This window comes from Capricornis sumatraensis, chromosome 1 (assembly GCF_032405125.1).
Source record: "Capricornis sumatraensis isolate serow.1 chromosome 1, serow.2, whole genome shotgun sequence".
NCBI classification, from domain to species: Eukaryota; Metazoa; Chordata; class Mammalia; order Artiodactyla; family Bovidae; genus Capricornis; species Capricornis sumatraensis.
The window spans coordinates 108,200,953-108,227,272 of NC_091069.1; the positions used below are offsets into that span (position 1 = coordinate 108,200,953).

The 26,320-nt window shown below is 39.2% G+C and overlaps 1 protein-coding gene across 2 annotated transcripts in view; it reads right to left on the reverse strand.

Annotated features, from left to right (window-relative positions):
• ITSN1 (intersectin 1) overlaps positions 1-26,320 on the reverse strand; it is a 249,749-nt gene that overhangs the window by 92,175 nt on the left and 131,254 nt on the right. For both annotated transcript variants that reach the window (XM_068973388.1, XM_068973396.1), the window contains exons 15-17: positions 20,122-20,209; positions 19,859-19,998; positions 1,184-1,311 (exon numbers count right to left, since the gene is read on the reverse strand). In XM_068973388.1, coding sequence (XP_068829489.1) covers positions 1,184-1,311; positions 19,859-19,998; positions 20,122-20,209 — 356 coding nt within the window. The remainder of the gene's footprint in view (positions 1-1,183; positions 1,312-19,858; positions 19,999-20,121; positions 20,210-26,320) is intronic.

Below are 26,320 nucleotides of genomic sequence, written 5' to 3' on the forward strand. Positions count from 1 at the left end.
GGCCTCAGGAGGGAGGTGACATGTGTATACCTGTGACTGATTCATGTTGATATATGGCAGAAACCAACACAATATTGTAAAGCACATACCTTCCAATAAAAAACTAAAAATAAAATAAAGTATATAATCATGTAATTTCTGAAGTTAAATTCTGGGTACTATTTATCATATAATTGTACACAGAAAATTTAAACTTTCCATATGATGACACTGTATCTTTATTTCTGCTCTGTAGGGATATAAAATTTTGGTGCAACATATTATAAATAATCAACTTTATAGATAAAAGAATGGAGCTAATCAACACATCCAAGGGAATAGGTCTAGGGGCATAATCCTAGATCTAGCCCCAAGAAAACCATAAATAGTCCTCTAAACTGGTTTGAGACCCTACCTACTTACCCACTGGCATGTAAAAACAAAACCAAAAACACCAAGTGCAAAATATTACTAGCAGATAGAAACAAAAGACACAAATATTCAGACAGAAACTAACAAAAATGTGTCTGGATCTTAAGCAGCAGCCACAGCAAATTTTCTCCTTTTGACCTCAAATTTCATTTGCTATTGAAAAAAGGAAGATAGTGGTATACACTATTCACCCTACTGGAGAAACCCTGTGCGGCCAGTGAGATCAGGGACTTTGATTTCAAACCCAAGACTCTGATGGCTATTGTTATTAAAAGGCTGTGAACTAAAAACGTATCTTGGTCACTGGCATGCAAACAGGCATATCAATTGGCCCAAATCCTTGTGTAATTCCATTTATCTACATAATCATAGCCTGAGAGAGCTCTGAGCACCAACTGAAAACTTTAGAGGTTACTTATATATGCAAAGATTTATATGTATATATGCTTTTGCTTGTTTTGTGTTTAGTCATTAAGTTGTGTCTGATGCTTTTGCAACCCCATGGACTACAGCCCACCAGGCTTCACTGTCCATGGGATTTCCCAGGCAAGAATACTGGACTGAGTTGCCACTTTCTTCTCCAGGGTATCTTCCCGACCCAGGGATCAAACCTGTTTCCTGCACTGGCAGGTGGATTCTTTACCAGTGAGCCACACACATTAAAAACTGAGGGCTCTTTCTGGTGCAGTAAGAACTTGGAGAATTTCAGTGAAGAGTAGTGAGTACCTAAAGTTCCTTCCAGATGGGTTCACAATCCCCTGAAAAGGCTCACCTTTGGGCTTCTTCTTTTTGTTTCTCTAATTCCAGTATCTTTCGTTCTTGTTCCTTCTGTTTCAGGCGTTCAGCCTCTATGGACTTCTGTTTCTGGAGTTGCTGCTTATTATGTATTTCTCTAAGTTCCTATAAATAATTAAGAAACAGTTCATGTAGCAACATGTGTTGGGAGACATTTCTACTGTTTATCAGCATGCAACATTTCATAATGGGGAAGCCTAAACATGTAGGAGATAATGCTTCAGGTTTCAAAGACATTAACCGGGAAAACTAAAGTCACCCTACACTGACATGATTGATCTCCAGAAGTTGTTCGAGGTCTTATTTTAGGAGCCATAATACCCTGCACCACATCCATGAGGTGTTTTAGAAGGAGCTTACAAGGGATGAATATTAGAGAAACTATACTGCTCAAGACACAGCAACAATAATAGAACACAACCAACTTTAAGACACGGTGATGATTATGAATGGAACCTTAAGATTCTTTTGATAATAATCAACACCAACCTTCATCGGCTTTGAAGATACACACATTTCTTCACACATTCCCTCCATCAAACCATGACAACCTCGGCTCCTTGTTATGCTACACTGCTTTAAAACAAAGGGACATCCTGCTCCCCTACAACCTTGAGTCTTCCCCCGGGGTCTATTTTGCTTCAAATCAGACAAATGCCAGAGCATCTTTTACTAAAACCATGTGTGAACTTGTCAGCGGCCCCAAACTAAACCAGTAGTCAGATGGAAGGTAAAAACCTATAATTTGACCATTCCTTTAGATCTGATTTCCTCATGTGACATTAACACGGGAATAACACTAATTTCTTCAGAAGGCTAGTGAAAATAAAGTGTATGTTACAATATACAAAGTATTCAAGTCAGAAGCTGAAATACTCAAAAATATGAAAAACAAAGAAATGCCTGTTGGTGAGGGAAAATCCTCTCATTCTATAGGAATCAAATGGTCACTAACAGATTCGGTCACCAAATCTCTTCTTACTTGTGTCAAAAAAAAATCAGACATGCCCAAGTGTCCAGCAGAACCAAGAGTAAAGTTCTAGTTGACCTTCTGGTCTGGCCAACGAAGGGGGGTGGGCCTGGGCTCTATTTGGTGAGATTTAAGAATGAAGGCCTGCACTGTCTTCTCTTGCTTTGCTCATAGGTAAGTCCATATGAGGAGGTTTCTTCCGGCCTTATTTCTACCTTTAGAGTTCATTCACAGCTCAGGCATCAAAGGTAGAAAAACTCTCTGGAGAAGATCAGTGTTAAAATGCATTTACTCCTAGAGAAAAGCCCTAGAGTGAGGGTAACCTTTTCCCACTAGCTAAGCTGTTCTTAAGAAAAAGTTAAACTGTATGTACAAGCATTCAGTATATCATAAGTAACAAGGAGAAGTCCTAAAAGGGATCCATGGGATATGGAAAAAAAGTTTAACTGGCGATCAGGAGGTTAGGGGGAGCACGTACTAGGGGAGGAGGAAGGGATGAAGAGGAGGAGGCTCTCCAGAGAAGGGGAAGGATGGAAAGAAGGAAGGGGCATCAGTGGAGAGCCCAGCGGATGAGTCAGGAAATAGCCCGGCAGGACGAGCAGGAAGATGCAACTCTGTAAGGTCAATCAATATTCCTGAGGGCAACAGCCATGGGCATGGGACTCCCAAATTATGACAGCTATCTGGGATAGGGGGCTTCCCCAGTGGCTCAGTGGTGAAGAGTCCACCTGCAATGCAGGAGACACAAGTTTGGTCCCAGAAAGAACCCCTGGAGAAGGAGATGGCAACCCACCCCACTATTCTTGCCTGGGAAATCCCATGGACAGAGGAGCCTGGCAAGCTACAGCCCATGGGGTCACAAAAGAGAGATACGACTTAGCGACTGAAGAACAACAGCAACTTGGGTCAGGAGTTCAGCTATGGAGGGGCCACGGAAGGCCAAGAGTGGAGACTAGAAAGTGATGATTAAGTCCTGCTCTGTGTACAGTTCTGAGAGAAGAAAATCAGCACCAGGAAAAAAGAATTCCATTTTTCATCTTCTTTCTCATGGCTGTACTATGGGATATAAAACTGATCTTGAATCAAGTATAAATAGTAATCTCTAAAAATATGAATGAAAAATCTGGTTAATATTTGGGACTTGATATTTCACAGACAAGTGGAAAACAAGGATCAATTCCTGTTAAGAGTTATTTGCACTCTCGGTTCAAGTTAATATCTCTACGAGAAAAGGAAAAACTGCAGTGGAGTGCTATTAATTGAAACTCTGTATGTCCTAAGAGAGGAATCCAAAAGTCAGCACACAGAAGCAGAAGATATTAAGAAGAGGTGGCATGAATACACAGAACTATGCAGAAAAGGTCTTAATGACCCAGATAACCATGATGGTGTGTGATCACTCACCTAGAACCAGACATCCTAGAATGTGAAGTCAAGTGGGCCTTAAGAAGCATCACTATGAACAAAGCTAGCGGAGGTGATGGAATTCCAGGTGAGCTATTTCAAATCCTAAAAGATGATTCTGTGAAAGTGCTGCACTCGATAGACCAGCAAATTTGGAAAAGTCAGCAATAGCCACAGGACTGGAAAAGGTCAGTTTTTATTCCAATCCCTAAGAAAGGCAATGCCAAAGAATGCTCAAACTATCACACAATTGCACTCATCTCACACGCTAGCAAAATAAAGCTGAAAATTCTCCAAGCTAGGCTTCAACTGTACGTGAACAGAGAACTTCCAGCTGTTCAGGCTGGAGTTAGAAAAGGCAGAGGAACCAGAGATTAAATTGTTAACAACTGCTGGATCACAGAAAATACAAGAGACTTGCAGAAAAACATCTATTTCTGCTTTATTGACTATGCCAAAGCATTTGACTGTGTGGATCACAACAAACTGTGTAAAATTCTTCAAGAGATAGGAATACCAGAGACCTTACCTGCCTCCTAAGAAATCTGTATGCAGGTCAAGAAGCAATAGTTAGAACCAGACACGGAACCACGGACTCGTTCCATACTGGGAAAGGAGTATGACGAAGCTGAATATCGTCACCATGCTTATTTAATTTATATGCAGAGTACATCATGCGAAATGCTGGGCTGCATGAAGCACAGCTGGAATCAATTGCCAGGAGAAATATCAATAACCTCAGATATGCAGATGACACCACCCTTATGGCAGAAAGGAAAGAGGAACTAAACAGCCTCTTGATGAAAGTGAAAGAGGAGAGTGAAAAAGCTGGCTTAAAACCCAACATCCAAGGACTGGGGGTTTACCAGAGGGCTTCCCTGGAGTGCAGTCAGCATCTGGAAAATCAAAGTCTGGAAAGATGGGTCCCCAAAGGCTCAACTCCAGCCCACGTGGAAGGGCCCCTACCCTGTACTACTTTCTACCCCCACAGCAGTCAAGGTACAGGACAGAACGAGTCAAGCCATGGAAGAAACCAGAAGAGGACACTCAGTACACCTGTGAGCCCCTGGGAGATCTCAGATCTCTATTCAGGACTACAGATGAGTGCTATTCTAATGAACAGCCCCAAAATTAATTTTCTGGGGATAAGATTTCTCAGGCTAGCTCTAACGAGCCAACGCAGCTTGGTAGGGGTTATACTCCAAATCAGACAGGAGATAGATCTCCTGAACCCTAAACAAGGAGGGACTTGAGCCATCTTGAATGAGAAATGTTGTTTCTGGGTAAATACCTCCAGCCAAGTTGAATGAAGTCCCACAGTTCTCAAGAAAAACATTGAGAACCTACGGGATCTCAGAGAACAAGCTGGAGAGTTCTTGGGGTGGCTACAATCTCTTTTTAGGGGATCCTTCTCCTGGCGAGGGGGGATTTGGAGTTGACCAGTGCCCCTACTAATCCCTGTTATCACCATATCGATGCTGCTTGTGATTGCTGCATGTATTATCAATTGTCTAACCCGTTTTGTCTCTGCCCAGGTCAACTAGCTACAACATGCAGTGCCAGTTCAACAAAGATATATAAAACTACAGCCGACCATGGAAGATATCACTCACGCTTAGATGGACACTGCTAAAAGGACTCTGAGGCTTGAGGCTAATGGGGGAGGCCCAATGCCCCTTGCGTCCCAGCTCAGCAGGGAGTAGCCAGAGAGATCTTGACACCCCTATTGCAAAGAACTGGGCCTCCCATCTCTTGACGGGGGAATGTTAGGTAGTTAGAATAGGAGAAAGGAGTCCAAAATGGTGTGGCTATAAGACAAAGAAAGAGAAAAGCCCACAGAAGTGGAACAAAAGAAGATCCACAGACCAGAGTGAGAACTTCAGGTGAAACAAACACGCCCCCTTCTTGGCCAGCCTAATTTGCACAGGGCAAACTCAAGGGGGTCGGGGGAGGAGACAAATGTATAAAAGAAGGAAGCCAAGCTGGATTGAGGCCTTTCCTTTGGGGTCGGTGTGCCATCACGCCTCGAGGGTATACTATCCTTTGTTTGCCGGATAAAACTCTGGGCTGTAACCATGCTGCTAAAAAAAAACAACTCAACATTCAAAAAACAAAGATCATGGCATCTAGTCCCATCACTTCATGGCAAATAGATGGGGAAACAATAACAAACTTTATTTTCTTGGGTTCCAAAATCACTGCACATGGTGACTGCAGCCATGAAATTAAAAGATGCTTGCTCCTTGGAAGAAAAGCTATGACCAACCTCGACAGCATATTAAAAAGCAGAGACATTACTTTGCTGACAAAGGTCCATCTAGTTAAAGCTCTGCTTTTTCCAGCAGTCATGTATGAATGTGGGAGTTGGACCATAAGGAAAGCTGAGAGCCAAAGAATTGATGCTTTTGAACTGTGGTGTTGGAGAAGACTCTTGAGAGTCCCTTGGACTGCAAGGAGATCCAACCAGTCCATCCTAAAGGAAATCAGTACTGAATAGTCTTTGGAAGGACTGATGCTGAAGCTGAAGCTCCAATACTTTGGGCTACCTGATGTGAAGAACTGATTCATTGGAAAAGACCCTTATGCTGGGAAAGATTGAAGGTGGGAGGAGAAGGGGACAGCAGAGGATGAGACGGTTGGATGGCATCACTGACTCAATGGACATGAGTTTGGGCAAACTCCGGAAGTTGGTGGTGATGGACAGGGAGGCCTGGCGTGCTGCAGTCCATGGGGTTGCAAAGAGTCGGAGACACAACTGAGCGACTGAACTGAACTGAACTGACCTGAACACAGACAGGGATGGCCTGCCATCTCACTGGCCCAGTGGCTGAGACCCTTTAAAAGGAAGTGTAAAAGATGATGAAAAATAGAATTTTATCCAATTTTCAAAGTTCATTTTCAATTGCACAAAATTCTCAAAAAGGTTCAGAAAAAATAATTTATGGTGTGACTGCTCAGTAGCTAAGTCATCTCCAATTCTTTGCAACCCCATGAACTGTAGCCTGCCAGGCTCCTCTGTCCATGGGATTTTCCAGGCAAGAGTACTGGAGTGGGTTGCCATTTACTTCTCCAGAGGATCAAACCTGTGTCTCCTGCATTGCCAGGCAGATTCTTTACCGCTGAGCCACCAGGGAAGCCTGGGAACGAAGATACCAGGATTTTATTCTCAGGTCTCTGATGTGGGCCAGCAGCTAAGGCAGAGTGATGATCTTTAGGGTTCTTTTTTGTTTGTTTTGTAGTTTTAAGATCTATTAAATTCTTTGATACTATTCATCACCATAAAAATTTATTCTTAATTTATCTCAATGTCTCTTTTATTTATGATTTTATTTTTATGGCATAAGCTAAAAATGTGTAACTACTAAGCAAAATAATTCTGAGCTGAAATTAAACACAAAAAAGTAAAAAATGACAGAGCTTTGATGTTTAGGGACCTGACTGTATATTAAAACAGAAAAGTTCTTATTTCATTCAGGAAAAGTGTATTTTAGGCATAGTGGTATTCAGAATATTTAATAACATGTAAACACTGCATAAGCAACAGCCAATTAGGATGGACTTCAGCCATGACATACCAATGCACAGTGTAGACCACAGGCACAAATGAAGATTTTTCATTTTACTAAAGAATTCTACTGCCCATTTCTATACGGGGCTCTAGTAGTAGGAGATCTATTAATTTATGGATCAACAATTACCAAATACAAAGTCCTGACAGATGGGAACGAAGCTAGGAACATATTATGAGGCACTATAAAATGAAAAGCAATCAGAAATAAATTTAAAGAATCAAGGAGAAAAATCACTCTAATGAGACAGTTTTAAAATAATTTTTAAATGTATCAAATACTCAAAGGAAGATATTTAAAAAAATTTTAAAGCATATTTATTTCTGAGTATAAGAGAATTAGAGGATTAGCTGAACCTATCTTTGGAACTGTCTAAATAAGTTGCAACTTCAAGCACCAATGGAGCTTGCAGGAGCCATAAAATAACAGATGTCAAATTAGGTAACAGAAGGCTCTGACATCTTATGATCCAGATTTGAAGACTGCAAAGTTTTTCTGTCATTTCCTTCACCTGAATCAAATACTGCTGATATATACAATCAAATATAAGAAAATCAAGATGCTATGAATAGGAAGCCATTCTAGATCTCTTTTTCTTGGACTTAGGAGTTTAAGGAGGCATGAACCAAAATAAGCAGAAAATGTATGATTCCTAAGCTGATTACATTCTTAAAAGTTGAACTTCTGAGAAGGCAACCTAGAGAATGAAGAAATATGAACTAAAAACTAACAACGACTCACCTTTCCAGGCATGACAAGGAGCAATGGGCCCCTTCACATGGGAGCAGAGGGCTGCCCTGATGATTCATTCTTTCTCAATACTGTTTCAGAAACTCAAGTATAAGTACTATTACTTTACAAGTTGCCTTTTAATTCTTTCTGGGAAAACATTTTCCAGGTGGCAGATTTCATGTCATTACATTCTTGCTTTACTTAGGAAATGAGAAAACTACTGGGGAAAGTAGCTAAGAAAAACATCCCCACACAAATCATAGCAGCTATTGGGCAATTTTCCTGGTGTAAGTGACCTTGTAAATTCTATCAAATCTTGTCAGAGTTATTTCTCTATTTTAACTAAGATAAATAGAACAAATCAGAAATTACAATGAATCAACATTCATATCTCACTTGTAGCTCCTCAAATTAACCTACTTTCTACCAGTTTTTTCTATAATCACATATTTATTTATTGGCTGGATATTTATCTAGCATATTGTATGTGTACAACTTAGTTGATCTTTCTTCTGTATTCTATTCAAAGCTGTATGTTTAACACTAGAAAAGATGAACAATAGCCTAATATTAACTCCTAATAAAGGATGGAGATTTTATTAATAAATGAGAAATGATTAGCCATTCAATAAGTTCCAACTATGAACAAATATATGGGAAAAAGAAAACTCCAATAAAATGTGTAGTATATGTAAATCAAGATTTTTTTTTCACCAGTAATATCTCTAGAATCCTAAGAGAGAGAAGAGTTTCTTATCCGGTGTCTATAAATGAGCTTTAGATCTGTGAACATTATAAGACTGCATGCAAACTGAGGTATATGGGCATCTTTCTTGCTGAGAAGGCACACAGCTGCTTTTATTTGATTCTCAAAGAGGTGTTGGATCAAGCACAGATATAAACCACAATAAGCAAATGATTGGCAAATAAAGATTGTCTTGTGTTAGTTAAAAGAAAGGAAAATCAGGTTGCCTCTTTCTGCTTTCAACTAAGGGGGAAAAGTCACTTATTTCCCCTAAGGAATGAAGATATCTGCACCAGAAAAACATCTTTGGACATCCTGTGGCAGACAGCCAAAGTATTTCAAAAGCAATATGCTTCACAAATTGAATACTCAAGAAGATCCAATTTTTTGCCCAGAGAAATATGGCTCAATTTCAAGTTCACTAAAGACAGTTGTCCTATTGATATGCAAGTGGCACAGAATCACTGGATTAAAAAACTGACTGTTTCTCCTTCATTTAGTCTTAGAGACTCTCAAAAATAAATGTATTTTGTGACCTGACATTACATGAAATAGAGAGAAGTATCTACCTGCACAATATGAATGGCATTTCTTTTTATAAACATGACTGCATAAAAGTTCCCCTCATGAATAGAGGGGGGAAATTGAAGTAGCAGTATGGAGCCTATGAAAGACTAGCTGTTTATGGAAATACATTGCTATTTGGTCATCTAACTCCTGAAGTATTAGCCTGCTTCTGCTCTGTTTATTTTTTTCTCAGACTATCTCTTGGAACAGAAAGACAAAAGCAACTGATTAATTAGGAGATATTCATGGGCTTCCCTGGTGGCTAAGATGGTAAAGAATCTGCTTGCAATGCAGAAGACCTGGGTTTAATCCCTGGGTTGGGAAGATCCCCTGGAGGAGAGCATGGCAACCCACTCTAGCATTCTTGCAAGGAGAATTCTACGAACTGGCGGGAATTCTACTTGCATGCAGTCTTGAAGAATGGGATACAACCAAGGGACTATCACTTTCACCTTCATGAACTGAACACCACAAATCAACATAAACTGTGGACATTTCTTCCAACAATCTTGGTACTGTCAACAATGTATTGACCACAGATGTAGTCACACATCTTTTGTTACCTGAACATCACTGACCACAAATGTTTCAAATATCCACTTACATCAGGCATTAGTCTCTGCAAAAATCACCCGATCATTTATGTGTTAATATTAAATGAACCACATAAGAAATTGATCTAGGTACCAGCATCAGAGATTGCAGGTGTTTGTTTTGTCTAGACCTAATACCTACAGAAAGCTAGAAGTGCTTTTTATTTTTTTTTCTCCACACTCTACCCAAAAAACTCAGCTTGAGTCTTTCCTGGCTTCCACAGAAAACTTCAGAGCATGCCAGAAAACCTCAAAGCCTCCAAACCTTCCCTGTCCTTGGGAAGCAGAGACTACAATTGGCAGGTCCTTCTCTAGGCCTTACCTAGAGCAAAGGGAAAGTGCTACAAAGAGCAAACAAATGAATCCACACTGGAAAAAATGCCTTGTAAATTGTCCTGTTTCTATACAAATGTTGGGGGGTGATTTACAGATTTCACAGGTAGGCGTGCTTTTGTATAAATAAACACCACTTTATTTCTCACCTAAGGACACTGTGTAGCAGACAAAATCAGAATTTTCAAAAGGATCTGGGGTCTTAAAATATGGTAACTTTTCCCAATTAAGTGGTTGTAAAACAAATGGAAAATCAGTAAAGAAAGCAACCAACAAACCTCATGAAGACTGAGGAACTCCTACAAGTGTGGAAAAATCAGAAATATCACTATTTCAAAACAGAAGTTTTACTCAAATCAAGATAAACTGATATTCCATTTCCTGCAAAATTATAAAATGTATTCCTTCTTGATGGGCACAAAAAGCAGTAGAAATATAAAAAAACATATTGATTGGAAGTATATATATAAGAGAGATAAACAGCTGGTTATTTGAATTCTGAGAATATGCTTAAAGATTATTTATAAGTCTGTGGTCAATATTCAACCAAATAGAAAGTCTAGCTCACCATGGAGCAAGCTGGCAGTCAGTGTATCATAGTGCCAAGGGAGAGTCAGAGAGGGATGAATGGGTGTGTGTGTATGTGTGTGTGCGCACATGTGTGTGTGTTTGTAAAGGGAGGAGAGGACAGATGAACAAAAAAGGAGAGAAGAGCTATTAATAGAAAACCCTTTCTTTTCTACTGTAGATATAGCTAAGAATCTTCTCCCACGTCTCCCAAGAGTCTTTGCTAAGTATCCCTATGCTCCCAGAAAGAGAAAACTGACTCTATTTTGTCCTGAAAATCTGAGTTTTCCCCAAATGTCTTAGCTTGATCTATAAAGCAATACCCCTTTATTTTAAAATGCATGTCACTGTGAAGGATCTAATTGTCAAGGAGTTGGCTAAAGAAGAGAATAAGAAAACATTTTTTCAGTTGTTTTTTTTTCCCCTCCCCAGTCAGGAAGCAACAGTTAGAACTGGACATGGAACAACAGACTGGTTCCAAACAGGAAAAGGAGTATGTCAAGGCTGTATATTGTCACCCTGCTTATTTAATTTCTATGCAGAGTACATCATGAGAAACTCTGGGCTGGAAGAAGCACAAGCTGGAATCAAGATTGCCGGAAGAAATATCGATAACCTCAGATATCCAGATGACACCACCGTTATGGCAGAAAGTGAAGGAGAACTAAAAAGCCTCTTGATGAAAGTGAAAGAGGAGAGTGAAAAAGTTGGCTTCAAGCTCAACATTCAGAAAACGAAGATCATGTTATCTGGTCCCATCACTTCATGGCAAATAAGATGGGGAAACAGTGTCACACTTTATTTTGGGGGGGCTCCAAAATCACTGCAGATGGCGACTATAGCCATGAAATTAAAAGACGCTTATTCCTTGGAAGGAAAGTTATGACAAACCAGATAGCATATTAAAAAGCAGAGATATTACTTTGCCATCTAGTCAAGGATATGGTTTTTCCTGTGGTCATGTATGGATGTGAGAGTTGGATTGTAAAGAAAGCTGACTGCAGAAGAATTGATGCTTTCGAATTGTGGTGTTGGAGAAGACTCTTGAGAGTCCCTTGGACTGCAAGGAGATTCAACCGGTCCATCCCAAAGGAGAGCAGTCCCGGGTGTTCATTGGAAGGACTGATGCTGAGGCTGAAACTACAATACTTTGGCCACCTCATGCGAAGAGTTGACTCATTGGAAAAGACCCTGATGCTGGGAGGGATTGGGGGCAGGAGGAGAAGGGGACGACAGAAGATGAGATGGCTGGATGGCATCACTGACTCGATGCACATGAGTTTGGCTGAACTCCAGGAGTTGGTGATGGACAGGGAGGCCTGGCGTGCTGCGGTTCATGGGGTTGCAAAGAGTCGGACATGACTGAGCGATTGAACTGAACTGAACTGAACTCCTTTTGTCAAGTACTTTTTTAAAACCTCAAAAGAAAAACCCCCATTGTTACTAAAAACCTCAACCAACCAAGCAACAAGCTTACTGGTGTGGCACAGAATCTAACACACAATGTTTGTTAATTATTTCGAGTCTTGGTAGTGTTTAATTACTTTTCTACATTGAAGGAATCTGTCTGAAGTTTCCAAAATCACAAGTACATTCAATGAGAGTTACAGCATTTTATTCTGTGCAAAAAAAGTCTTTTCAAAAGGATCATACAGGTAAAAATAAAATTTGATCTTGAACAAGCCATGAAACAGCCAAACGTTACTCTACTAATATGAGAAAACAACATGGTTATTTGAATTCACACTGATTTCTCTTGCTGTCTCTGGATCTCCTCTTTCTGGATCTTTTCCTTTCCATCCTTGTTTCCCTGCACATGCTTTTTTTTCTTGACATTTCATTCTGTTCTGCAGTTCCTTCTCCAGCTCTTTTCTTTTCTTGCCTGGTTGCTAAACATTTTGCCTTTCACTGCCTTCATAATGAATGAGCCTGCCATTGAAAGCAAGTGTCTGAAACCAAGAGCATAAAAGCCTCAGTAAAGCGAAGAACCTTATTTACTATAACTGGCATTCTCATTTCAACAACAATTCAGTTCCTAGGAGCAATTTTTAGAACTGGTAGCATTAGAAGCAGAGTTTATATTTCTAATAGCATCTTGTATCTAATTTACAAAGCCTGGATTTCCCAAGTATATTAAGGATGTAATTCTTAACTCTGAATCAGTCCTAAATACTCACATTTTTCTGAGAAATAAAAGATTATCCATTTTTAGAATAGTATACTGACTATAATATCTGCTGATGAAAATATGCATATTGACCCAAATAACGACCAAGTATGGTCTTTCAAATTTTTGCAGCCACATGGCAAATTCAGTGATCCAAAATAGGCTTGGTATAAAGACTACAGTATATAGTACCTTATCCATCTCGTAGTTCAGAGCTTCCATCACACACCCACACCAACAGATACACAATTTTTCAAGAGGAAAGATTCACTCATAAACTCCATGATTTATAATAATTAATCATGATAAACTTTTACAAAAAAGGCTTATTAGCACTTCATGGTAAATGCTATTTTAGACACTGAGCACTCATCTGCATGGGGGAAACTGAAGCACAGAGCTGGAGATGGTTCACCATTCTTAGTTTGAGAAAGACATGCATTGCCTGAGCAGGGCAGGGAAACCTTTAGAAAGAAGTCTAAGTGGATGACGCAGCAAAGGAGGACCGCCAGGCACTGAAACACTGCCTCCTCCATCGCCACTGACTGGAAAGAAACGCTCTAATATAAACACCAGCTAGAACTCAGCCAGCACACAGTGCCAGGTGGGGACCAACAAGGACTCGACTTTTCAGCACAAAACAACATCTAGATGCTTTGTGTGGATTCTGTTTTAGCTTACAATAGAGTCCTGAAAACTGTTAAGCTGCACTTTATGTTGCTGTTCTGTATCACAGTGAGGATATTAAAATATGGAACATTAACCTATAAGGGCCAAAGAAAACTATGCCAGTAACCACTACCATTGCCAAAGGCAACGTGAGGTCAAGTGCTGTTAAAAAAGCTCCTATTCGTAATGGTATTTGACACTTGCTAAAACCATAATTTTACACCTACAGCTAAGCACTGTAGGTAAGAAAAATAATGATCAGAATTGTTCTATGTGCCCTTAAGGCAAATAGAGCCCCCCCACAAATTGTTTTGATTTTCCTGCAAAATGAGATAAAAAGAGAAAAGTCAAAGACAATTGAATTTTGAATTGAGGTTTCTAGAATATGAATATGAGGTTACTGATTCCTAAGCACGATGCTTTTGAACTGCAGTGCTGGAGAAGACTCCTGAGAGTCCCTTGGACTGCAAGGAGATCCAACAGGTCCATCCCAAAGGAGACCAGTCCTGGGTGTTCATTGGAAGGACTGATGCTGAGGCTGAAACTACAATACTTTGGCCATCTCAAGCGAACAGTTGACTCATCAGAAAAGACTCTGATGCTGGGAGGGATTGGGGGCAGGAGGAGAAGGGGACGACAGAAGATGAGATGGCTGGATGGCATCACCGACTTGATGGACAGCAGCTTGAGTGAACTCCAGGAGATGGTGATGGACAGGGAGGCCTGGCATGCTGCAATTCATGGGGTCGCAAAGAGTCGGACATGACTGAACTGAATTGAACTGAAAAGCATGATAAAATAGTTCCTGCATATAGAACATTTTAAAAGCAGAAAATGGGATAGATAAATTTGGTCCACTGAAATTTACTGTTCACACAAAAGCTGGTAAAAATAAAAGGCTATCAGTTGGAATTCGAGCACCAAAGCTTTAATATCAGAGTGCTATCGTTTCCTCCCTTTTTGATAGACCTACAAAAGCCAAGTTTATTCATTCTTTTTCCTTTTTAAAGTAATTCTTGGTTTTGGGTGATAAATTAGAAAGACATTTCTGTTTTGGCATCATTTCTGGAAAACATAAATATCATATCTATAAGGTAGCCGTCTACTACAAAAGGACGCAAAAATGTACGCTCAGTTGCTCAGTTATGCCTGACGCTGTGGTCCTGTGGACTGCAGCCCTCCAGGCCCCTCTGTTCATGGGATTCTCCGAGCAAGCATACTGGAGTGGGTTTCCATTTCCTTCTCCAGGCGATCTTCCTGACCCAGGGATCCAACTAGTGTCTCCTGCATTGGCAGGCAGATTCTTTACCACTAACATTACCTGGGAATCCCACATAGAAAAGTAGTCTTTTCTAAAAGGTAAAAAATAAGTCTTCAATTTCCATTAGGTAAAATAGAAATGGAAAGGTCCAAGATTCTAGAGGCCATATGATCCATAGCTCTGACCAGTTCTTGACCAGAACTCTAAGTATGGTTTATATTTTTAGTAAATTGCTACCAATCTGAAATAAATATCTGTTAATCTAACTGTAAAAGTAATTGATTTTCTCTTTAATTAATGACTTGAGCACTTCCATCATTGGTTATCAGAAACTGAGTAAGGAGGCATAAATGTAATTCTTGCTTAACTGAAGAAAAAAAAGAGCAATTCTCAAAAGGATGAATCTGAACTAGACAGCTGGCAGACAGGACTAAACCAGTCTGCCTATTATAAAGAAAGAAAAAGGCAACAGCATACCTACCCTTTAAACCCTTTCTCATTCAATAAACTAAATACGATTACACTTCCTGAACACAGTCTTATGCTTGAGAATCTGAGCTAAACCAAGGTACTACTGTTCCTGTGCTATGTGCTGTGCTCAGTCACTCTCTGCGACCCCATGGATTGTAGCCCACCAGGCTTCTCTGTCCATGTGTTTTCCAGGCAAGAGTACTGGAGTGGGTTGCCACTTGCTTCTCCAGGGGATTTCGTCCCGACCCACCGATTGAAAGTGCACCTTCTGCATTGGCAGGCAGATTCTTTACCTCTATGTTATTGTTCCCTGCATGCCCTTATCGCCAAGGAACTGGACATGACCGTGAGTGTGTGTCAAAAGAAGTGAACGGCTTATTCCAAGTAATTTTGTACCAAAGAAACTATGAGAGTTGGATTTTGCTAAATGGAACAACTCATTTATGGGGCTAGAAATTGAATACAGGTTTTAATGTTCTGATCAACGATTTCTTTTTTTGGCCATGCCCCACACCACATGGCATCCTTGTTCCCGGACCATGGATCTAACCCAAGTCCCCTGCATTGGAATCTCAGTCTTAACCACTGGATGACCAGGGAAGTCCCCTTTGATGAACTACTTTTAAAAGTCTACGCTCTATAGGTATTTCTCCAGTGTCACCATACTAGTTGATAATGGGTGAACTAAACTTTCTTTCTCTAGATGAACAGTTTATAGGAATATAAAACAAAACTAAGTCCTCATTTCTTTTCTCTACTCTCTAGGCTGGTTTCCTCTGGGGAGAGGAAGGTTTAGGATGAACCAAATTCATACCATCAAACATGATGTGTGGCATTACTGGACAGTTGAAATGTTTCAGTAAGGTAGAGGTGATTTTTGCCAACGTTATCGAGGATGCTGCAGAGGTACTACTGTACCAAGGGACACACAGAAGAAATCCCAAAGAGTCCGAATGCTAGCTCGCCTCATTCATCTCATCTTAGGAGAAATTATAACTGCTCAGTTGAGTTCAGCTCAGTTCACTTGCTCAGTCGTGTCTGACTCTGCAACCCCATGAAACCCAGCACGCCAGGCCTCCCTGTCCATCACCATCTCCTGGAGTTCACTCAAACTCACGACCATTGAGTTGGTGATGCCACCCAGCCATCTCAACCTCTGTCGTCCCCTTTTCCTCTTGCCCCCAATCCCTCCCAGCATCAGAGTCTTTTCCAGTGAGTCAACTCTTCGCATGAGGTGGCCAAAGTACTGGAGTTTCAGCTTTAGCATCATTCCTTCCAAAGAAATCCCAGGGCTGATCTCCTTTAGAATGGACTGGTTGGATCTCCTTGCAGTCCAAAGGACTCTCAAGAGTCTTCTCCAACACCACAGTTCAAAAGCATCAATTCTTCTGCGCTCAGCTTTCTTCACAGTCCAACTTTCACATCCATACATGACCACTGGAAAAACGATAGCCTTGACTAGACGGACCTTTGTTGGCAGAGTAATATCTCTGCTTTTCAATATGGTATCTAGGTTGGTCATAACTTTTCATCCAAGAATAAGCGTCTTTTAATTTCATGGCTGCAATCACCATCTGCAGTGATTTTGGAGCCCCCAAAAATAAAGTCTGACCCTGTTTCCACTGTTTCCCCATCTATTTCCCATGAAGTGATGGGACCAGATGCCATGATCTTCGTTTTCTGAACCAACTTTTTCACTCTCCTCTTTCACTTTCATCAAGAGACTTTTTAGTTCCTCTTCACTTTCTGCCATAAGGGTGGTGTCATCTGCATATCTGAGGTTATTGACATTTATCCCGGCAATCTTGATTCCAGCTTGTGCTTCTTCCAGCCCAGCATTTCTCATGATGTACTCTGCATATAAGTTAAATAAGCAGGGTAACAATATACAGCCTTGACGTACACCATTTCCTATTTGGAACCAGTCTGTTGTTCCATGTCCAGTTCTAACTGTTGCTTCCTGACCTGCATATAGGTTTCTCAAGAGGCAGGTCAGGTGGTCTGGTATTATAACTGCTCGTGGTAACGAATTTGCCTGCCAGTGCAAGAGACACAGATCTGATCCCTGAGTTGGGAAATTCCCCTGGAGAAAACAGCAACCCACTCCAATATTCTTGCCTAGGAAATCCCATGGACAAAGCAGCCTAGCAATGACAGTGTGTGGGATCACAAAAGAGTCATATACTTTTGTGACTAAACACCAACAACAAAGTGAATAAGCTCTAAAGTAAAAAGAAAAATAAAAAAGCTTCACATTCGCCAATGTGATTATAACAAAGAAAACAGACAGGAGATACTCAAGAGGCTAAAATCTTAAATCTGCCTCTGAGCTGTCTCAATCAAATTATACATTTTTTTTTTTTTTTTGCAAAAGAAGGAAAGAGTGGCTCTATTTCTTTGCCAGGGAAAGGGCTACAGCCTCAAGAATTGTTCCCCTCAAATTATAAATCTTTTGATCTTCAGTGTACCTGTTTCTGTTTTGATCTTACCAGGCTGGAGAGGAATACTAGAAATAACAACTGTCAGAAACATAATATGGTCACTAAGTCCTCCAAACTTTTGTTTTAAATAATAAAACAATGTAAGCTACATACTGGCTTGTCATGTTTTTTTTTACTCTCCACACTGACTTAAATTTAAAGTAATAATGGAAAACTAAAAGAAAAGTTACAACAGAAAGAAATATTTAAAAACAAGCATATTTGGGTTTCCCTGGTGGCTTAACTGGTAAGAATCTGCCTGCAAAGAAGGAGACCCAGGTTCGATCCCTGGATTGGAAACATCCCTTGGAGAAGGAAATGGTGACTCACTGCAGTATTCTTGCTTGGAGAAGTCCATGGATAGAGAAGCCTGGTGGGCTACAGTCCATAGGGTCACAAAGAGTCAGTCACAACTGAGCGATAAACACACATATTTGGAAAAAGGGCCAGTAGAATAAAGGTCTAAAAACTCTCTTACTACTGAAGTCAGCATTAGTCAACTAAACAGTGAGAGTGACTCACATCACATTAGCAGGGTGTTCTCTTTAGCAATGACAACAGTACAACAGCAAAAATAATCTGTAAGTTATCTAGGCATTATCAAAACCACTGACCAGAGCCCATCTTCTGACATGTGAACCTTGCTTTGGGCCAAACTTAAGAGTAAGGCATAAATCTGGAGTACCGCCTGGGTCAGAAGACACCTGAATACTTAAGTTTATATTCCAAGAGACTCTTAAAAAGGACTACAAGGGTGCCATAGTGCCATATTCTTTTTGCTTGAAATAGTGACAAGTAATAATGAGAGGTAATGTCAGTGTTTCTATTTATTCTAGAGAAGGAGAACTGACAGCTGTAATTCCAATACTTACATGACATAAATCATATATGTACACATACAGAAAATATATAGAGTGCACATACATACATACACAAACATATATTCAGTGTAAGCATGAAAGCAATATTTTTAAAAAACTCACAAAGGTATGTTGGCTCAAATAATAACTCCCCTAAGATCATCTTTCTGGAATTGCATAACTGTGAAAACCTCATTACTTATTACCCTGAAAACACAATACAAATACCTCAAACTCAGATGTCTAGACAAGCTGGCCTAGAATCAAAATTCTAAAGTCAACTAAAAATCTCAAATATACTTTCAAATTTGTTTTTGGATTTCTAATAATGAAGAACAGAATAATGAAGAAAAGTATTTAAACTTTTCCTAAGTATCAGAAGCTAAACTGGCCAGAAGCAAGTATAAAGGATTTTAGGTTGGAAACAGAAAATACTTGAGGGAAAAAAAAAAATGTGTAAAATCCAACTTTTTAAAAGAACATAACTGATTGAAAACTTCAATATCTACTTAAACCTAAAGTATCCGATTGCTGTTAATAGGAAATTAGCTGCTTGCATTTCAAGATATTTTACTACAGGATAATAATCATTTTTAAGATAATAAAGCTGTCACGTTAAACAAAAAGCATCAAATGAGAAAAAGACTGTGATTTCACCACCTGTATCTTCCCTGGGAGCTTTGGCATTTTCCTGAGTTACACTGTGAAAATATAACAAATTCATGCACCACTTCCACCACAGAGACAAAGGTAATTACTCCACTAAATCATAATATTTTAAAGTGTGAGGTCACAAAAACAAAGATCTATCTATATTCAAGGACAATCCTGAAGGTAAGAATTGGCAAGAAATATTCTTAGCTTTCAAAGAGAAAACAGTTCCTTTTCAATCTTCTTCAAAGAACATAAGAAAGATGCAGCTTTGGGAGCCCAGCTTTTGGCAATTCAACTTGATGGAGTTCTCAACAGACACAAGGATGAAGATGTGCAAAAAATGAATTCATGTGAAAGATGGATGTTAAGTTGGAACCATTTACTCAGCCCTTTATTTAAAGACGCCAGATTCATTTTTATTTTTTAAAGGACAAAAATTCAACTTAGATTGTTTAATGTTCATCTATAAATGTGAGGGGCTTCTTATGAAGGCTGACAAACCAGCAGAATACATTTTCCTGCCTGGAGCTCAAATATCAACTAACCATCTTGGTCACTTAGAAAGATTAACAAAGTAAGACATACATGTAGGTACACACAGAATAGGTACCTTCAGCTGATTGTTGAAAATATCAATCTCCTGCAATTTTGACCTAGTTTCTTTCTCCACTTCATCCAGTTGGTCTCGTAGCTGCTGCCGAGCCAGTTCTTTCGCTTCTAAGGCTCTTTTGAGTGTGAGAAGTGAATCCCCTGTTTTAGAAAAACATGGCAAGATAAGAAAAACAAACTGGCAGTGAGGAAAAGTGGCTTTTCAGGTTCTCATTTCTTGCCTGTGAGGAAGGAAAATGTCAACTTTAAAAAGAAAACACCTACTGTGCAAACTGTTTTGCTGAACCTGTTTCAATTGGTCATTGAGTATCTGTTTTTCTGGAATAAGTCTTCCAAGCATTTGCTGGGACTCCTACGAGAGAAAGAGAACACGGCAATGAATGGTGGAGAAAACTACCATGTTTAGATCCAAAGTCCTGGCAGGCTGAGGTAAATTTTCTGCTCGCTCAAAGATTCTCCTAACCTCATCCCAAATAGTCTACAGCAAAACTGCATTTAATCACTAGTCAGGGTTGTTGTTGTTTTCTTGCCAAGAAATTAATTGTTTCCCACATGCTTTTCACTGAAATAAAGTTTAAATAAGACAGTTATAGCTCCCTTGATATTTCTTACATTTTTATTGACTTACTGCTTATTTATAAGCTTTTAAAAGTGAACCACAAGTACAACTCAGCAGAAAAAATGGAAAGGAATGATCTCTCAAATTGCACTAGGATCAAATACAAATGCAGAGACCCTGATATTTGTAAACTGACTCAGTAGTTTAAACAGGAACTGTTCTGTCATGAACTTAATAGGGTTGAACTGAGGGTGACCATATACCTGAAGCTGGAAACAGAATTCAAACCAGAACTTTAATAATTAGAATCTTAGTTACCATATGTGGTTCCACCACTGAGGATAAAGCCACAGTTTTAAACAGCTGCACAGAAATCTTGAATCGAATATTTTTTAACCAACATAGATAAAAGCTAAACCACACTGTACAGGACTGTGAGGCATTTTCATGTGTGACTTGAGAATCAACTGTATTTACCTAAGTTCAGCTTATATTATTCAATGTAGTTTCTACATATATTAGGAAAAAAAAGACAGCTTTTGTAGCCTTTATTAAGGAATATTTGACTTTTGGGGCTTCCTCAGTGGCTCAGTGGTAAAGAATTTTCCTGCAATGCAAACCCAGGTTTGATCCCTAGGTTGGGAAGATCCCCTGGAGGAGGGTATGGCAGCTACTCAAGTATTCTTGCCTGGAGAATCCCATGGACAGAGGAGTCTGGAGGGCAACAGTCCATGAGGTCACGAAGAGACAGATATGACTGAAGTGACTTAGCATACAGGCACGTGTGCATTTGACTTTCATTTTTACTCTGACTTAAGAAAAATAAATCTCTATGTATTAACTTTTCGTTTGAAAAAGTAAAAATGTCTTCATGAAAAATTTTCACCTGAGGCCAGTCCTTTCTGGAACAGCCATCTTTAGATACTGACTGGCTCGTATGTAAGAAATCTTTGTGTACTATACATCCCAACTGTAGGGTGATACAGCTCAGTGGAGAACATTTGGAAGCATCTTCTCACATGAATAATTCACACAAACAAAAGTACTCTCCCAAATCCCACCAAATTTAGACAAAACAGAATACACAAATCTGAACATTTTCCCAAAAAAGCATAGTCAACTGGGCTCCTCCTCTTATTAGCCTCACTAAACCAAGGCCACATCTCTAACCAATCCCAAATTTTCTTTCCTGAACCAGGGCAAACAAAGAAGTATGAAGATGAAGCCTGGCTCAAAATCACTGAGACACGAAATCTTAACCAGTGGACCACTGGGGAATCCCAACATTACTTCTAAATGTACAATCTAACTTTCTAAAATAGGTCAAATCAGTATGAAGGGGTACTTGACTCATTTGCATAGCAAGAATCTGCTAATACTTATAAAGAAAGAAAACCGATATATCATTGCCTACTATGTACCTGACTTTCTTCAAACCATGCATTATTTTTAACTTCACTGCTTTTTCAGGAACCTTGATTTGTATTTTATTTCAATAACTAAACACACTAAGCCTCAATCGTAAACATATATATGGATACACAGCATTCAGTGAGATAATAAATAATCCTATGGTTTTCAGTCCTAAATTTTCTAAGGGCAAACTTCTCATAAATAGTTAGTGAAAGACACAGAGAGTTAACATAGAAAAGATCATACTTGTGCATGCATTTTAAAATATTTTCAAATAATTTCTAGCAGTGAACTTCTGATACTATTTACATTATATGTCATATCCTAATATTTCAAATCTCAAATTGATTAGGATTTCCATGATAATCAGGAAGGACACTGAAGATATGAACAACACTAAGAACCAACTTGATCAACTTACATTTGGGGGACACCCTACTCAGCTTCAACAGAGTACATGGAACATTCACTAAGACAGATCGCATGCTGAACCGTAACATAACTCTCAATAAACTTAAAAGGATTAAAATCACACAGACTGTGCTCACAGATCATACCATAGATAAACCAGAAATCAATTAGACAGCTCAAAAAAAAGAAATCCAAGTATTTGGAAACTAAATTGCATAATTCTAAATAACCCTTCAAAGAAATGACAAAGGAAATAAAAAACAGGTTCTGAATGGAATGAATATGAAAATACACCATGTTAAAATTTGTGTAATATGGCTATGATGATGCTTGGAAGGAAATTTACAACTTAACATGTTTATACATTATCAGAAATCAAGAAAGGTCCAAATTCAATAATCTAAGCTTCTTAATAGGCTAGATAGAAGCAAATTAAATCCAAAATAAGTAAATGAAAGGAAATAATAAGGAGCCTAAGTAAATGAAATAGAAAACAGAGATACAATAGAGAAAAAAAAAACAATAAAATAAAACATTTATTAAAAAAAAATCAATAAAGCCAATTAGTTCCCAGCTAGACTGTTGGAGAAAAGAGGGAGGTGGAAGAGAAGGGAGAGAACAAAGAGGAGAGAAGGAGTTGGAATGGAAGATAAATGACACAAATTCTCAACATCAGGATGTAACATCACTACAGACGCTACAGACTTGCAAAGAATAATAAGAGAATATAGTAAGCAATTTTATACAAATAAATTTGTTAACTTAGATGAAACAGACACATTCACTGAAGATACAAATTATCAAAAGAGAATACAGCACAAATAGAAAACTGCAATAGCCCTGTATCTACCAAACAAATTTTGCAATTATAAGTCCTACCACAATGAAATGTCCAGGTCCATAAGGCTTCACTAGTGAATGCCACCAAAAATATAAGCAAGAAACAGTAACCCCTCGGTATCCATGAAGTACTGGTTACAGGATCTCCACAATAAAAAAACCCAAGGACATTCAAGTCCCTTACATAAAATAGCTAAGTATGATTGGCACTCAATCCTAGGGTTGGTTGAATCTGCACAGGTGGACCAATTGCACTGAGACTGGAGTCTGATAACTATGAAAGGTGGCGAGAGAAAGTTTTTAAGAAATATATAGGGTTTTAATCTTCTCTGGTCAGATGGTAAAGAATCTGCTTGCAATGCAGGAGACTCGGGTCCAATCCCTGGGTCAGGAAGATCGCCTGGAGAAGGGAATGGCTACCCACTCCGTTATTCTTGCCCAGAGAATCCCATGGACAGAGGAGCGCAGTGGGCTCCAGTCCATGGGGTCACCAAGAGTCAGATGCAACTGAGCAACTAACACTTTCCTACAGGATTTTAAGAGAGAAGCTGAAAGGGCTAGCTAGGGAGGCAGGGTGGTGTCGAGTTAAGAAGGAAAGCTTTGAAGTAACATAAACTGGGTAATTTGGATTCTTGTTGCCCAGCTAGAAACTGATTCCAAAACAGAATATTCCCTTTTAGAATCTTCACTTTCCCACTTATGAGAGTAATGATACTGCCCTTACTAGGGTATTGTGGAATTCTATTTAATATTCACATGACGGTGTTCACATGCCAGGCCTTCAATAAACAATAGCTACCACCACAGACAGTCTAACATCCAGTTCATCTGGGCTCAGCAAGTCTAGGATTCAAATTTCAATCCAAATATGCAGACACAAAGGGACTATCATACTATCCATTTTACATAAAAAACTTGAGCATCCATGGATTTTGGTATCCTCAGTTAGCTTGGAACCCGGGCCCCATGGATATCAAAAGAGGACTACCATTTCATATAATTCTCAGAAAATAAAAAAGAATATACCTTATTTACTTCCTTATTACCCTGATACCAAAGCTAGATGAGGATATTATGAGAAATGAAACAATATCCCCCATGAATTTAAATAAAAAGACTCATAATAAGTTGATCTAAACAATAATTTTTTAAAACAATAATACACTACGACTAAGGGCAGTTTCACTGAGTTAGATAGGCTGTAGTCCATGTGATTAGATTGGTTAGTTTTCTGTGATTGTGGTTTTCAGTCTGTCTGCCCTCTGATGGAGAAGGATAAGAGGCTTATGGAAGCTTCCTGATGGGAGAGACTGACTGAGGGGGAAACTTTATTTTTCTGTTCTCCAAAATCACTGCAGATGGTGACTGCAGCCATGAAATTAAAAGACATGTACTCCTTGGAAGAAAAGTTATAACCAACCTAGAAGTATATTGAAAAACAGAGCCATTACTTTGTCAACAAAGGTCTGTCTAGTCAAGGCTATGGTTTTTCCAGTAGTCATGTATGGATGTGAGAGTTGGACTGTGAAGAAAGCTGAGCGCTGAAGAATTGATGCTTTTGAACTGTGGTGTTGGAAAAGACTCTTGAGAGTCCCTTGGACTGCAAGGAAACATAACCAGTTAATCCTAAAGGAAATCAGTCCTGAGTGTTCATTGGAAGGACTGATGCTGAAGCTGAAACTCCAATACTTTGGCCATCTGATGTGAAGAACTGACTCATTGGAAAAGACCCTGATGCTGGGAAAGATTGAAGGCGGGAGAAGGGGATGACAGAGGATGAGATGGTCAGATGGCATCACCAACTCAATGGACATGAATTTGAGTAAACTCTGGGAGTTGGAGATGGACAGGGAGACCTGGTGTGCTGCAGTCCATAGAGTCGCAAAGAGTCGGACACGACTGAGTGACTGGACTGAACTGAACTGAACTGAAGGGCAGTTCACCCCAAGAATGGAAAGTTGGTTTAACATTCAAATTTAAATCAATGTAAAGTACCATATTAATAAAATAAAGGAGGAAAAAACACTTTAAAATCTCCATAGTTGCAGGTCAACAGAGGGAAATACTGGTAAAAGGATGAGTCTGGGAAAGATTTTTACAAATGTGGTCAGCTGATTATCAACAAGCTACTAAGGTTTTTAATAAACATTGATAGAATAAACTGGGTGTGAGTATGGAAAAAAGTGACTCTCACTACCTTACCTTGCACTTAACGTAAAAATCAATCAAAACTGGATCACAGAACTAAATATATTAGATAAAAGTGTAAAACTTCTGGAAGAAAACATAAGGGAAAACATCTGCAACCTTGGGATAGTTAAAGCTTTCTCAGATAGAACATAAAAAACTGTAAAAGAAAAAATAAATTGAACTTTAAAAGTTAAAACATCTCCCCTTTAAGAAACACCATTACAAAAATGAAAAGGCAAGCCAGAGACTAGGTGAAAATATTTGCAAAACACCTATCTGACAAAGGACTTCTTATAAGACTATATAAAGAACTGTGATAATCAGATAAGCAACCCAATAAAGGATGAGTTAAAGATTTGTTCACAAAACACATACAGAAGATGCACGCTAATACACATAAGAACCAACAGCCAACAGCGTTCAGCCTTCAGGAAGATGCAGATTAAAGTTACATGAGACATTGTTGCCCACCCACCAGAGACGCTAAAAACAATGACAAAAGGGAGTGTTGGCGAGAGTGAGGGGCAGCTGAAGGGCTGGTGCACTGCTGGTAAGAATGTGAAATGACACAACCACTGTAGAAACAGTTTGGTAGACTCTGACATGGCTAAGCACATACTTATATGACAGTAATTCCCCTCCTAAACTTTAACCAAGAGAAATAAAATATATTTCCACATAAAGAAATATAAGTAAATACTCATCGCAGCTTTAGTCATAACATCCAAATCTGGAAAAAACCTAAATGTCCCTCGGCAGGTGATGGGATAAACAAGGAAATACTACTCAGTGATGAAGAGGAAGAAAAGCTATGACCAACCTAGACAGCATATTAAAAAGGAGAGACATTACTTTGCCAACAAAGTAATGCCAAATTTTCCATCTAGTCAAAGCTCTGCTTTTTCCAGTAGTCATGTATGAATGTGACAGATGGAGTATAAAGAAAGCTGAATGCCAAAGAATTGATGCTTTTGAACTGTGGTGTTGAGAAGACTCTTGAGGGTCCCTTGGACTGCAAGGAGATCAAAGCAGTCAATCCTAAAGGAAATC